The sequence below is a fragment of the Antechinus flavipes genome, chromosome 1 (genome assembly GCF_016432865.1).
Source record: "Antechinus flavipes isolate AdamAnt ecotype Samford, QLD, Australia chromosome 1, AdamAnt_v2, whole genome shotgun sequence".
In the NCBI taxonomy this organism is placed as follows: Eukaryota; Metazoa; Chordata; class Mammalia; order Dasyuromorphia; family Dasyuridae; genus Antechinus; species Antechinus flavipes.
This window is the reverse complement of record NC_067398.1, coordinates 564,019,536-564,032,514: the sequence shown is the minus strand read 5'-3', so window position 1 is coordinate 564,032,514 and position 12,979 is coordinate 564,019,536. Positions and strand designations below refer to the sequence as shown.

The window sequence follows — 12,979 nt, the reverse complement described above, 5'->3', positions numbered from 1 at the left end:
TTATTTTTATATTAATGGAATTGTTACATGCAAATCGGTGTAAAAAAGCTACTTAATAGCTCTTTTATATTTTAATATTGAAATTTGTATATAATAAAATATAATTTAAATTTAAATAAAAATAATTAACATTTATATAGTGCTTACTTATGTGCCAGCCAGTGTGCTAAATATTTTATAAATATTATTTCATTTGATCCTCAACAAAAATCTGAGAGATAGGTGCTCTTATCTCCTTTTTTCAGATGAAAAAGCTGAGGCAAACAGAGGAGATTGGCATGACTTATCCAATGAGACACAGCTAGTGATATCTGACTCCAAGCCCAGTACTCTACCTACTGTGCTACCTAATTTTACTCATAGCTAGGATAGAACTTAGAGATTCAAGAGAGAGGAAAGGTCTTGTCCACACTATGATACATAAAATCAGTTCCAGAACTCTTTCCCTTATTCTCTATATCAAAAGTTCTTACCTTGGGGTTCTGTGAACATTTTAAAATAAATATTTTGTTAAATGGATTTCATTATAATAGGTTTCTTTTGTAAATTTATGTTGTCACCTCCCGATAGAAAGTTTGCTCTGGCAGGGCAGGGAATTGCTTTTTATTTTTGTCTTTGTATCCCTAGAACCTAGTCAGCACTTAACAAATGCTTGTTAGATTGAATTGGACCTGTGTCTTGTTTCTCAACCTAGTGCTCCCTGCCCCACCATCATTTCCAGTTTTTATTATGAATCAAGATAAGTGCTTGCATAAGTCACAAGCAGTAATTTCGCAGGGCATTATTGCATCCTTTGCAATTGTGATTTTGTTTGTTAGGTGTTCAGGGTGTATTGTTTTATCATTTTGTGTTGAAGTAATTCAAAAATTTCAAATGTTTGTGGGGTTTACCTATATTAACTACTTAGTTTTGCCACTAGAAACAAATAATCAATGGGAAAGATACAATCTTAATAAAGGAAACAAATCAGAGACACGGTCTGGACCTGTGATTTCATTGGTATAAGGAACTCCCTGATGAAAAAATACTTTCTATTAATTCAGAGTAGCACTTTCCTATTGAAGAATTTCTGAGGGCAGTGGTTTCCAGAGAGGGGGCTGTGAATTGACAGCAAAGAATTTGTGAAGACACATTTAAGAGAAGGGAAAGAAAGGTTACTTCCTACCCCCCTTAGTTAAGTCAGTCTTGGGACTTATTTCTAATATAATCATGTCTTTTACCCATTAAAGCTCAATGCTTTCTTAGCCCGTTCCCTCTTTGCAAGTTCCCAACTTTCCCTATTTTGTTGTAGGCTTTAGTTTCTTGGTAATTTCCTCCTAGGATAATAGCAGCAGGACAGGAACCACTGGGAAAATCTGCCTTCAGCCACAAATTACAATAAAGATTTTTTAAAATTGAATTGGGGCGGGGGCAAGACCAAAAATATTTGTTGACCACTGGGATGATCACAAGGGTACTGAACCAGGATTGTGCTAGAGATGGGATTGTGCTAGAGATGAACCTTAAACTTGATTCTTTCTTCCTTGGTTCTGAGGCTGATTCTCTACCTACTATTTATCCCCATTCTATCTCTAGACAAACAAATTAATAGTCAAACACAAATGAATAGAAAATTTCTCTCTGACTTTTTTTACTCATTCCTGAAGAACAGGGAAAGTGAGAAGGGGCAAGGAAGGAAGAGAAATGGGGAGCCAGATGGCTCCTCTCAAGGCCTTTTGGGATAGCTGGGGAATCCTAAGATCCTAGCTCTTGAGTAAGAACAGATCTAAGAGATCATTAACCCTTTTGACAAATAATTTTTCATTTGATGAATAAATTTGATTTCTTATTTGACAAATAAATAAATTGAGACCCAGGGAGGTTAGGTACCATAAATACAGTGCCTGGCACACAGGAAACATTTAATAAATGTTTACTGAATTGAAGTGAAAATTCAGGGTCACACAGGTAAGTAAGTGTAAGAAGTGGGATTTGAATCTAGATCCTCTGATTTCAGAGCCCTCTTTAAGGCTATCTAGTTTCATTAGAAGGATGTTACTAAATGACCTAATTAATTCTCTTCCTTTTGTAAGCAGAGCTTGTCCTATGTGACACAACACCCTGTCCCCTCCAGCAGCCACACTTTCTCAGGTGCCAGACTTGTCTCTATTTTTTGTCTCCAGGGTCAAAGTCACAATCTCAGACATGGAAATAATGAAGCCGACATGGCCGTGACAGATAGCACACCCAGGGAAATGAACTTGAGAGTTCCAGCGGCTGAGTGAGGACTTCTTAATCACCTGCAGCAAACAGGTGAGCATTTGTCCTGCATCCCAGAAGCTATTACCATCAGGCAATAACCCATGCAGAGCTCAGCCCAAATGCCAACCCTTACCCGCAGGGGGGAGAGGGCAGCAGGGTTCAGGGAGGCAGAGTGGGATCTTGGATGGACTTTTTGGATGGCTTACCTTATTACTGTTGGGGTGATCTCTGCGCAGAAGAAAACACTGAGACTTCCCACAGCGTGTGAGGCGAACATACCCACGATGGAAAACGTGGTAGAGAATTTCTCTCTGACTTTTTCACTCATTCCTGAAGAACAGAGAAAGTGAGAAGGGAAGAGAGAGTAGTGAAGGTAAGGAACCAAGATGGGGATATGGGGGGATTGGGAAGTAGGAGGGAGAAAAGGCAGCAGGGCAGGATAGGAGTAGAGTAGAGAAAGGTTCTTCTAAAGGATGACCTTTCCCACTCTATTAAGAAACAAAGGCTAGTTTCCTAAAAACCCAATAAAACCTCAGGGAATTATGAGATCAGATGCCTCTGAGAGGTAGGTTTCATCACCCCTTCAGGATAGATAACTAAGCTTTCTTTGTGTGTCAAGAACTCACAGAGCTGTTGCAAATGACAAGAGCACCCCTTATGAAAGACATAATTATAGTAGTGATTGAAGTGTTATTGTGATTTTATGATAGGGAAACGACTTTCCTTAAAATTTTTTCCACTCAATTTTTTTTTTCAATCTGGAAAGAATGGCTTCTGAATCCCTCCTCTCCCCTCCCCCCCTGCTTTTTTTTTTTTCTTTTTGGAACCTGGCTTGAACAGGTTAACACAGGGGCATCTCGATCCTTATAATTAAAAAAAATGAAAATTCAAGTTCTCTCAATATGATACAGAAATTCTGTTTTTCCAAATGTGATCCAGAAGGATGTTTGGTTCAAGAAGAGAACTGCTGAAACATGTGAAGCATTTTGGAAGATGAGCTTGGGAATTTTAACCAGAAACCCATCTCATGATAAATCTAGGATAAAGTCAGTACACATCCATGCTCCTGGGGTTCACGTGCTAAGGAAATCTTGATATTTCTAGGAGGTGAGGCTCCGGATTTACGGCTTATATGAAAATGGTAAAGAACTCCCAGAGGCATCCAGTTCGAATGGGGTAAGATCAGGGATGTCTAACTGGAAGCAGGAAGACTCAATGCAGTTATTCTGCATCACTGATCCCGACAAGCTGGGGCAAGCACTGACAATTTCCCTAGGCAACATAGCTGGCAAGGCCTCCAAAGCCTTCCATGGTGTTAGAACTTCCCGGGTCTCTCTGCCCATGAGACAAACTGCACTCACGCTCATTCCAAAGGCTGGGGTTGGTAATCATTGCCAAGGGAAGAGGTGAAAGGACACATGCTAAGCTGGACAAAAATTAGAAATTATAAATAGCCATTTCTGGTGAAAGGAAGGATAGCAGGAAGGTGTAGAAGAATGTAAATAGTATTTCCCAACCTGTGGCAACCTTCATCTGCAACACTTGGGTAGGTGAGGGGGAAAAATCAAGTGTATAAAAGATCAATGAATTTTATGAGTCTTGAGAAAAATGCCCATTTGTAGATAGCAGAAAGATGTTGATGTAGGTTCATGACACAAGGAGGTGAATGCTTACCTGAGCCTGGATGTTGGCTGTACTTTCCAATCACTGGATCCAAGGAAATAAACGTTACCACAGTAAAAGATGAAGTCACAGGGAAAAGAAGCAAAGAAAATAAGCATGTTAGTGATGGGATCATTGCTTATTTCCATGTGATTTATTTACAGATACACTTCATTTCCTATCCTAGTCACTACTGTGCTGGAAGAACCTCTCTTCAGAGTCTGTATGACACACAGCATGAGCATCTTGCCAGCCCAGCTTTGAGCCAGAGGCCAGAATCATAATGAGATGCTGAGAATGAATACAGAGCGATAACAAGTTGCAGGGCATTGAGAATTAGCACTTGGACTACACAAAGATTTCTTTGTTGGGAAAGAAAGGACAGAAAAAAGGGGGAAAAATGCAGTGGTTTCCAACTCATGGCTTTAGGAGTTTGGAGAGAAAATGAACCGTTCAATACAATCATCCCAGAAGGTCTTTGCTTCAAATCAAGAAATGAGCCTTTACAGAATATAAAAATTATTCAAAAACTGTTCTTGGCCTGTGTTCAAGAGAAGCATCAAGTGCTTTGAGGACCAAGCCAGGCAGACAGCATTTTTTGTGAGCTCATTACTTACGCAATAGCATGTCATTTGACAAAGCTACTGGGAAAGTCTAAACCAGAGGTCAGAATAGAGAGTCTGAGATGCCTCAAAAGGCAATCTCCCAAACCTCCAAGGTCCCTGGCTCACTGCCTTTCTTGATGGAACTCATTCCTAAACCTCCCAATGAACTTGGAATTAGTCCTTTCACTCCTTGGCCCTGGTGAAGGCTCAAAACGCTCCATCACAGAGAATTAATTGTTTATTCCTTTTTATTTCTCAGAGACAGCTTAACACCCTCCTCCCCCCCACCCCCTCAATCAACATTCTATCTCTTAGCCCAACAGGGAATGTCTGAGTAATATAAGTTAAACAAAACACCCTGATGTTTGAAATGAGCTATTCTGTAAAAACTTTCAGTAGTACCAAATGCAAGGAAGCCCAGGGACAGACTTCAGACAGAGATTTCAGTCCTTTTTGCTTGTTTCTTTTTTCATCTAGGTCTTGAGAATGGGAGTAAAATTCAAGACTACTGTTGGGTTTCTTTATTTTATCTTCAGTACAATGCTGTGGAAAGAACTCTATTTTTGTTGAAGGGAGTGTTCCCCAGTGTTGTCCCTAGATCAAAGGACGACTTTGGGCAAATTGAACCATCTCCCCCTGGACCTGGCTCCTCATCTGTAAAATTGGGGAGTGGCCCTCTGAGGTCTCTCCCAACTCTAACATACTCTACAATTATATAGTGAAGATAATAAAATCCAAACAGTTCCCTTTGGTTTTCCTTGTGTCAGTAGGGAAAATTCAACTGCCCCATAGTGAACTGAGCCCTTATCTCACAGTTAGCTGGTTCTTCTGATATTAAGACAGTTTAGCTGTTCCATTCATTCATACATCCTTTTCTCTGGGTCTGCCAAAGGGGCAGCCAACCAATGGCTATTTCCATCCATGAGTGAACAGAAGTGGACTTTTGTCCTTTCAGAGCCGGTTTTTAATGATAAGACTAAATGCCTTCTCCACTTCTGTGTGCAATTTTTTCTAGTTTTTGAGAAATTCCACAACTCAAATAAAAAGCAGAATTGGGAAGTGTTTATTGGAATTCAAGACAGATCTCCCACATAAAGACTGACTAAAAACATGTAAATGCTCTGACCTCTTTCTCTCCTGCCCACCTAATTTCATATACAAAAATGCATGATCTGTCCTTCTTCATAAGGTAGTCCGTGCTTACTTATTATAAGTTGGCCCCGCACGGACTTGGAGACCCTCTCATCTCATTCAATAACAGTGCAGCCAGAAAGGTCTTTGGAAGGTTTCAAGAATTTTTTCCTCCTCATGGGGTAGAAAAAATAGCCCAATAAAATCAGTTACCATAAATGTTCTTAATTAAAGCTTTTCTCCTTTTGCCCCCCCCCCAAAAAAAAAAAATTTTGGATTTGGAATAACAACCTCTATTTCTGAGTTCTCTTCCTCAGAGCCTGCCACAATTCTGGGCAGAATATATACAAAGAACCCTCTAAATGTGAGCTGCTATTTATGGGGCTCCTTTTTTTGGTAGTCTATCTGTTATACTGGTTCCCCTCTGCCTCGGGTCCTTAAGGGCATGGGTACTTAGGAGTTGAGTTAATTCAGTTTGTTGCAAGGGAGAAGATGGGACAAGAGGGCCCTGACTTTGAGCCTAGCCTCCAATCCCCAGCCTCATGTCCTCCACTTACGGTTGAGAAGGCCAAGCTGCAAAAGGGAGGCCAGGGCTGTGAGGATCATGAACAGCAGCAGTCCGCCCCTGCGGCCCAGGAACCTGACCACCAAACACATGGCCAGGCAGGAAGCTAAGGCTATCCCCGCCGTGGTGTAGTAGTCAGCGTAGAAATTCGTGAGCAGGGGCAACTCATGGCCCATCATGCTCCTGGCAAAGCAGTGGTGGATCCCAAACCCAGTCAGCCTAGAAAAGACACACACAAAAAAGGGGCAGGTCAGAGAGCTGGCAGAAGGTGGAAGACAAATGCACTGACCACCAGTCGTGATCACAAGATATCATGGCAATCATGAGGTTACAAATAGTCACTAGGGGAGCAGACCTGGGAGAATATTGTGCTCAGTAATAACAACATAGTGTGATGATCTGCTATAATAGACTTAGCTCTTCTCAGCAATACAGTGAACCAAGACAGTTCCAAAAGATGGAAAATGCAGAGAAAGAATTATGGAGACCAAATGCAGATCAAAGCTTACTATTTTTTACCCTTTTCCCCCTTTTTTCTATTCCATGGTTTCCCCCCTTTTTTGTTTCTTTTTTTCACATACATGAATATACTAATGTGTAAATTTTTAATATGATTGTACAGGTATAACCTATATCATATTAGAGAGAAGAGGAAAAAATTTGGAACTCAAAATCTTATAAAAGTGAATGTGGAAAACTAAAAAACTCTAAAAATAAATTAAAAAAACCTAAAAAAAGGAAAAAACTCAAATAGTCACTGACTCTCAGCTTCTGTTTTCTGCCTATTTTAGGATGAGGGGAGAGAAAGTACAGCACAAATAACACAAGAGTGAGATTTAAGAGACCTGAAATCTGGCTTTGACTATGTCTTACTAGAGTTATGATCTTGGGCAAATGACCTCAAATGCCTGAACCTCAGTTTCCTCATCTGTAAAGGGTGTTGGATGAAATTATTCTAAAGATTCCTTTCAGACTTTAACTTTGATCCCACTTGCAAGCTGAAGCCTTTTAGTCATTTTAGGAATCAAATCAAATCAAATACACAAATAACACTGGATTCATGCTGTTTCTTGAACAAGACATGTCATCATCCAGCTGTGAGGATTTTCATTGGTTGTCCCTTTTGCCTGAAATATTTTACCTCCTAGAATACCTCTGGCTTGGCTGGCTTCCTCTAAGTACCAGCTAAAATTTCACCTTCTATAGAAAGCCTTTCCAATCCCTGTTAATTCTTGTGACTTCCCTCAGTAGATAATTCCATTTTATCCTGTATATAACTTGTTTTCACATATTTGTTTGAATGTTTTTTCAGAGATCCTTGGATCTCCAATAGTCAGCATAGTACTTAGTAAATAATAGGTGCTTAATAAATGTTGAGTGATTGACTGAAATAAAGTTTTTTCCTCCCTGCTCTAACAAAGTATTTTTTTCTCAAGCTAATGAATTTGGAATAACAGCCTCCATGTCTGATTTCTCTTCTTCAGACCTTGCCACAATCCTGAGTAGAATGTATCCTATGAACCCTTTAAATGTGAGCTGCTATTTATTTGATGGGGCTCCTGGCTCCCCTCTGCCCTATTCTTATGGGCCTTGGGATTTAGGAGTTGAGTTAATGCATCACTGCTCTATATTTAAATTTTCCTTAGTGCCTTAAGTAAGGGAGATGACATGGGATACCTTGACTGTTGAAGGGAATACCCTGATATGCCATGTTAAGGAGGATATCTTGCTTTAGTGATGATTACTCATTAAAAAGCCCTCATCAAGGGCAGAGACTTTCATTTTTTGTTCTCAAATCCCTATACTTGGCAATATATGGCATGCAGAAAGTGCTTAATAAATGCTTATTTCCTGATTGGAATTATTTGGAAATTCTCTATGAGGGAGAGAAAAAAATGCTGGCTTTAGAATCATTACTAAAAATTCAAGAACCTGAGAAAAACTGGAATATGGATTGGTGATAGATGGTAATCCCATTTATACCCCAGGGCCGCACCCATTGCCCTTGCTACGGATCCAGTGATTCCCATAGTGTGTGGTTCCAGGTCAATACGTAGGTAGTATATTCTAATTGGGTGTAGGGCCATTGGTAGATGAAGCCAGAGGAGAGGGATGTGGGAGGGAGGAAGGAAAGGAGAGAGCCTGGACCCCATAAGGTGGAAGTCACGTTGCTTACTTCCCATAGCAGTGCTCTGCTGACTCCATGCTGTCCAGTTACAGACAGGAAGCACACTCTCCCTTAATCTGTCCGTGATGGTTTGGCAGCAGCTTTAGGACAATTTGATTTTAGAAATGAAAAAAGGAAACCCCAGAGGAATGATACATTTGGCCAATGGTCAGACTGGCTGCTTCAGAATGGAGTCAGCAACCTAAGTAAGGGCTGAATGTGTGTAAGAACTGGTTGAAATATGGAATGATAATATACCAATATGGTATCCTAACCATCAGGGCAGCAGAACACCCCCTCCCCGTGGCTGCAAACAGGTAGGTTTGGTGCCTGACTGACGGATGATGCTGTAAATCACCTTAACCAATTTAAATTCTAAAATGTCACTGGAGGAGAAAGATGATCTATAGGACATTTTTAGGTCTTTCTATTTTCCCCGGGTACTTCAACCATCAGACCTAAAGCTGTTTTGGACACTCTAGTATAAATAAAAGCACTATCGTAGGGTCATGGCTTTATTTCAGGTTTAGTTTAAATATTGTCTTTCCTGGCACCATCCATGTGACCCTGAGCTCTGGGCCTAAAGTCAAGATCCAATTCAAATCCAACTTCAGATACTTAGTAGTTGCATGACCTTGGACAAGTCACTTAATTCTGCCTGCCTCAAATTCCTCAGTTATAAAATGAGGAAAATAACAGTAGCATCTACCTTGCAGAGTTGTTGTAAGGACCAATGAAATAATATTGTGATGCACTTAGCATGGTGCTTGTTATATAGTAAGCACTTAATAAATGCTATTCCTCCTTCCTTCCTTTTTTCTTTTCCTTCTTTCCCTCCTTCCTCCTTCCATTCCTTTCTCTCTCTTCCCTTTCTTCCCCTTCCTTCCCTTCCTCCTTCTCTCCCTCCCTTCCTTCCTCCCTCTCTTCCTTTCTTTTCCTTCCCTCCATACTTCTGTCTTTTCTTTCCTTCCATTCTTCCTTCCCTCTTTTCTTTTGTTTCTCCTTTCCTTCCCTCTTTTCCATTCTTTCTTTTTTTTTCTCTCCTTCCTCTTTCCCTCCCTTCTTTCTTCCCTCCTTCCTTCCTTCCCTACTTGCTTACTTTCTTCTCTCCTTCTTCTCTTCTTTCCTTCCCTACTTCCTTTCTTCTTTACTTCTTCCTTCCTTCCTTATCTTCTTCCCTTCTTTTCCTCCTGCCTTGCTTTCTATCTCCTTCCTTTCCTTCCTTCCTGCCTTCCCTCCTCCCTCTCCTCTCCTCCCCTTCTTCTCCCCCCCCCCCCACCTCTGCCCCATCCTTCCAAGTGCTTCAGGAAATTCTTTAACACAGAAGTTTTTAAACTTTTTGTGTATGGGTTAACTCTGTGATATAGAGGCAGCTAGGTGGTAAAGTAGATGACCTGAGTTCAAATTCAACTCCATACCCTTGATAGCTGTGTGAGCCTAGGCAAGTCACTGAAACTTCTGTTTCTTTAGTTTCCTCAACTGTTAAATGAGCATATATTTTACCTCCCAGGGTAAATTATAAGGATCTTTGAGATTATTATGAGGATAAAATGAGGTTAATACTTGGAAAGCAATTAGCATAGTGGCTGGCATATAATAAGTGTTTAATAAATACTTCTTTTCTTCCTTTCCTTCATAAAAATTTGGCATCTGGTAAAGCCTATGGACTGCTCAGAATAGTGTTTTTAAATGTGTGATATATACAAAATTATATAGGAAGCCAATTATATGGTTATATCAAAACATTTATAGAATAAATTCATGCCCCAACTTCTGTCAAAGTTCTTGCGTTGTCCTTCCCTCTAGGTTCTTACATTGCAGAGCAAGTACCTAGCAAATTCTATGCTTCATGAAATCACAATGTGCAGTCCAAAAACAGTCAAAATAACTGAGCAGTCCAATGACTCCTTTTAAGAATCCATGCAATGTCATCTATTTTTGTCTTAGGACACTTCTGCTTTGATCTTTCTAACTTGGAGATAATCCCAAACCTACCCTTTGCCCTGTATTTCAACACCTCTGAATAAAAGCAATAACATGCCTGCCTGATCTAGACCTCTTGATTCTCCTGGACTCAGGTTCCATGCCTTTGAACCCTGGTGACTAGGTCAAATCTCAATGCAAAGCTTCTGTTTCTTTTGGGCATTCAAAAAGAAATAAATATAATGACACACAGACACCTGAAATCAGTTAAGGACTAGTGCTGCTGAGTTTCCTGAGTTGCTCAGTATATATTACCAAGTTACAATGGACAAAAACTTAGGATTCAGAGTTGGTGGTCTTAGGTCCAATTATTAGCCCTGATCCTTGCTCCCTGTGGGACTCTGTCACTTCATCCTTTTGGGTTTCAACTTGTCATCTGTCAGATGGGGAGGGGTTCAGACTAGATGATCTCAAAGGTCTCTTCACGGCTAAATCTGACCCATAGCTTAGCACCATGTGGTTATCATGACAGTAATATTTTTAACTGATGATTTTCTTAGCCCTGGGGAAAATGCTGTATTTATGAGGGTTTAATGGAATTAAAATTCCAGCCTGGTGATTCAAAAGAAGAGAGAATGATATCACCCTCTTTAATGGTCAAAGCTGACTAATAAACTGAAAGTAAAAAAAGTTTCATATACAGAGAGAATAAATACTTGAGAGAATAAATCAATCAACAATGGTTTATTCAGCTCCTACTATGTGCTAGGCACTGTAGATGCAAATATAAAGACTGAATAAACTTCTTGATTTAAAAAAAAAACAAAGCTAAATTCTAACAGGGCAAAACAATGAGGATGCCTGAGAATAAATAAACTGAATAATTATAATTACATACAAGATGGTTTGAAGGGAAAATACTTAGTTGGGAAGATTAGGAAAGTCTTTGTATAGATGGTGGTGTTTCAGCTAGTCTTGAAGGAAGAAAAGAATACTATAGCTCTTTTTTTTTGGTGGCAAAGAATTGGAAATTGAAGCAATGCCCATCAATTGTGGAAATGCTTGAATAAGTTGTACTATATGAATGTAATGGAATATTATTATGCAATAAGAAATGATGAACAGGCAGATTTTAGAGCAACCTGGAAAGATTTACACGAACTGATGCTGAGTGAAGTAAGCAAAACTAGGAGAACATTGTACAAAGTAACAGCAACATTGTGTGATGATCAACTATAATCCAAGACAATTCCAAAAGACTTGGGATGGAAAATGCCATTCACATTCAGAGAAATGCAAATTGAAGCATACTATTTTCACTTTTTAAAAATTTGCTTTTTGTTTTATCTTTCTCATGGTTTTCCCCTTTTGTTCTGATTCTTTTTCACAATGTGACTAATATGGAATTTAACATGATTGTTTAAGAAAGAGGATGCTATGAAGGCTAGGAGAAAGGAAGGGGAGCACAATCTAGACATGGGGGACAGCCAGGGCAAAGGACCAGAGATAGGATACTGGATGTCTGATGTGTGAAACAGAGAGAAGACCAGTATGGCCAGATCTTAGCGTAGAGAAAGGAAAGTAATATCTAGTGAAACCAGAAAGATAGGTTGGGCTCAGGCTATAAAGTACTTCAAAAGCTAATGAAGGAATTTTTGTTAGATTACAGGCAATGGGGAGACTCCGAGTTTAGGGTTATGCTCAAATGTGAACCTTTGAATCCAGCAACAGTAAACTATTACAGGATTTCTTCTTACTTGTCCTGATCAGGAAAGAGTTAACAATAACAATAAACAACAGATTGTATCAGAAGACTTAAGTTCTGGTTCCAGATCTTTCAAAAAATTATCGTTGTGACTTTGGGCTAAATGACTACTCTCTGGTTAGATTAGATGCTTCCTGAGGTCTATTCCAGCTCTGACATTAGCAAAAATTACTACAATACTTTCAATTTTTTGAAGCACTGTATATATTATTATTCTAATAATAATCCTATGAGGTAGGGGCTATAATTATCCCTCTTTTGCAGGTGAGGAAACTCAGATCAAGACTTGCCTACACAATTAGTATTTAAGGCAGGATTTGAACTCAGGTACTTCTTCCTCTCTTATTCGGAGTTTCAGATCCACCTTAGGAGAACTGACTAAAACCAACTCTTTTATCAATTCTTTTCTTTCTTTTTAAAATAGTTTTTTTATTTCATCCTTTAGAAGTTAAATGACTCGACTAAAGTCATATGATCAGGATGGACTAGAAGTAGGGCTTGAACCTTTGTTTCCTTGGAAGCTAATTTTTTATCCATCACTTTTTCCTCTCTTACTTGCTACTTGTATAGCTTTGTCACTTCAACATTTTAGGTCTCAGTTCCAGATCTGTTACTAAAGACTTCGACTAGAATAACCTTGAAAATTTTTTCTTGTTCTAAATCTATGAAACTACAGTTCTTAGCATATGTGGTATTACGATAGTTGTATTTTTAATTGATGGTTGTTCTCTTAGGCCTGGGGAAATGGCACTATATTTATTCTATTTCAATAAATCAATCTTGGAGAAGCCAATAGTAAAGTAGACAAGTACCACCTGATTTTCTAATTCTTAACTCCTTCCTTGCTCCATGGGAACAAGAACACAGGGATTTCTTTCTCTATATTCTGATTTAAACCGTATAGAAAGCTGAATACCTGG

General features: G+C 39.3%; 1 protein-coding gene and 1 long non-coding RNA gene across 2 annotated transcripts in view; one reads left to right on the top strand and one right to left on the bottom strand.

The window, feature by feature from the left end:
* SLC22A23 (solute carrier family 22 member 23) overlaps nucleotides 1-12,979 on the bottom strand; it is a 265,206-nt gene that overhangs the window by 16,948 nt on the left and 235,279 nt on the right. Inside the window, exons 7-9 of the mRNA XM_051970757.1 lie at nucleotides 6,197-6,423; nucleotides 3,916-3,948; nucleotides 2,448-2,571 (exon numbers count right to left, since the gene is read on the bottom strand). Coding sequence (XP_051826717.1) covers nucleotides 2,448-2,571; nucleotides 3,916-3,948; nucleotides 6,197-6,423 — 384 coding nt within the window. The remainder of the gene's footprint in view (nucleotides 1-2,447; nucleotides 2,572-3,915; nucleotides 3,949-6,196; nucleotides 6,424-12,979) is intronic.
* The window catches only part of LOC127544227 (uncharacterized), a 55,976-nt gene continuing 44,670 nt past the window's right edge, over nucleotides 1,674-12,979 (top strand). The window contains exon 1 of the long non-coding RNA XR_007949409.1: nucleotides 1,674-2,292. This is a non-coding gene — a long non-coding RNA (uncharacterized LOC127544227). The remainder of the gene's footprint in view (nucleotides 2,293-12,979) is intronic.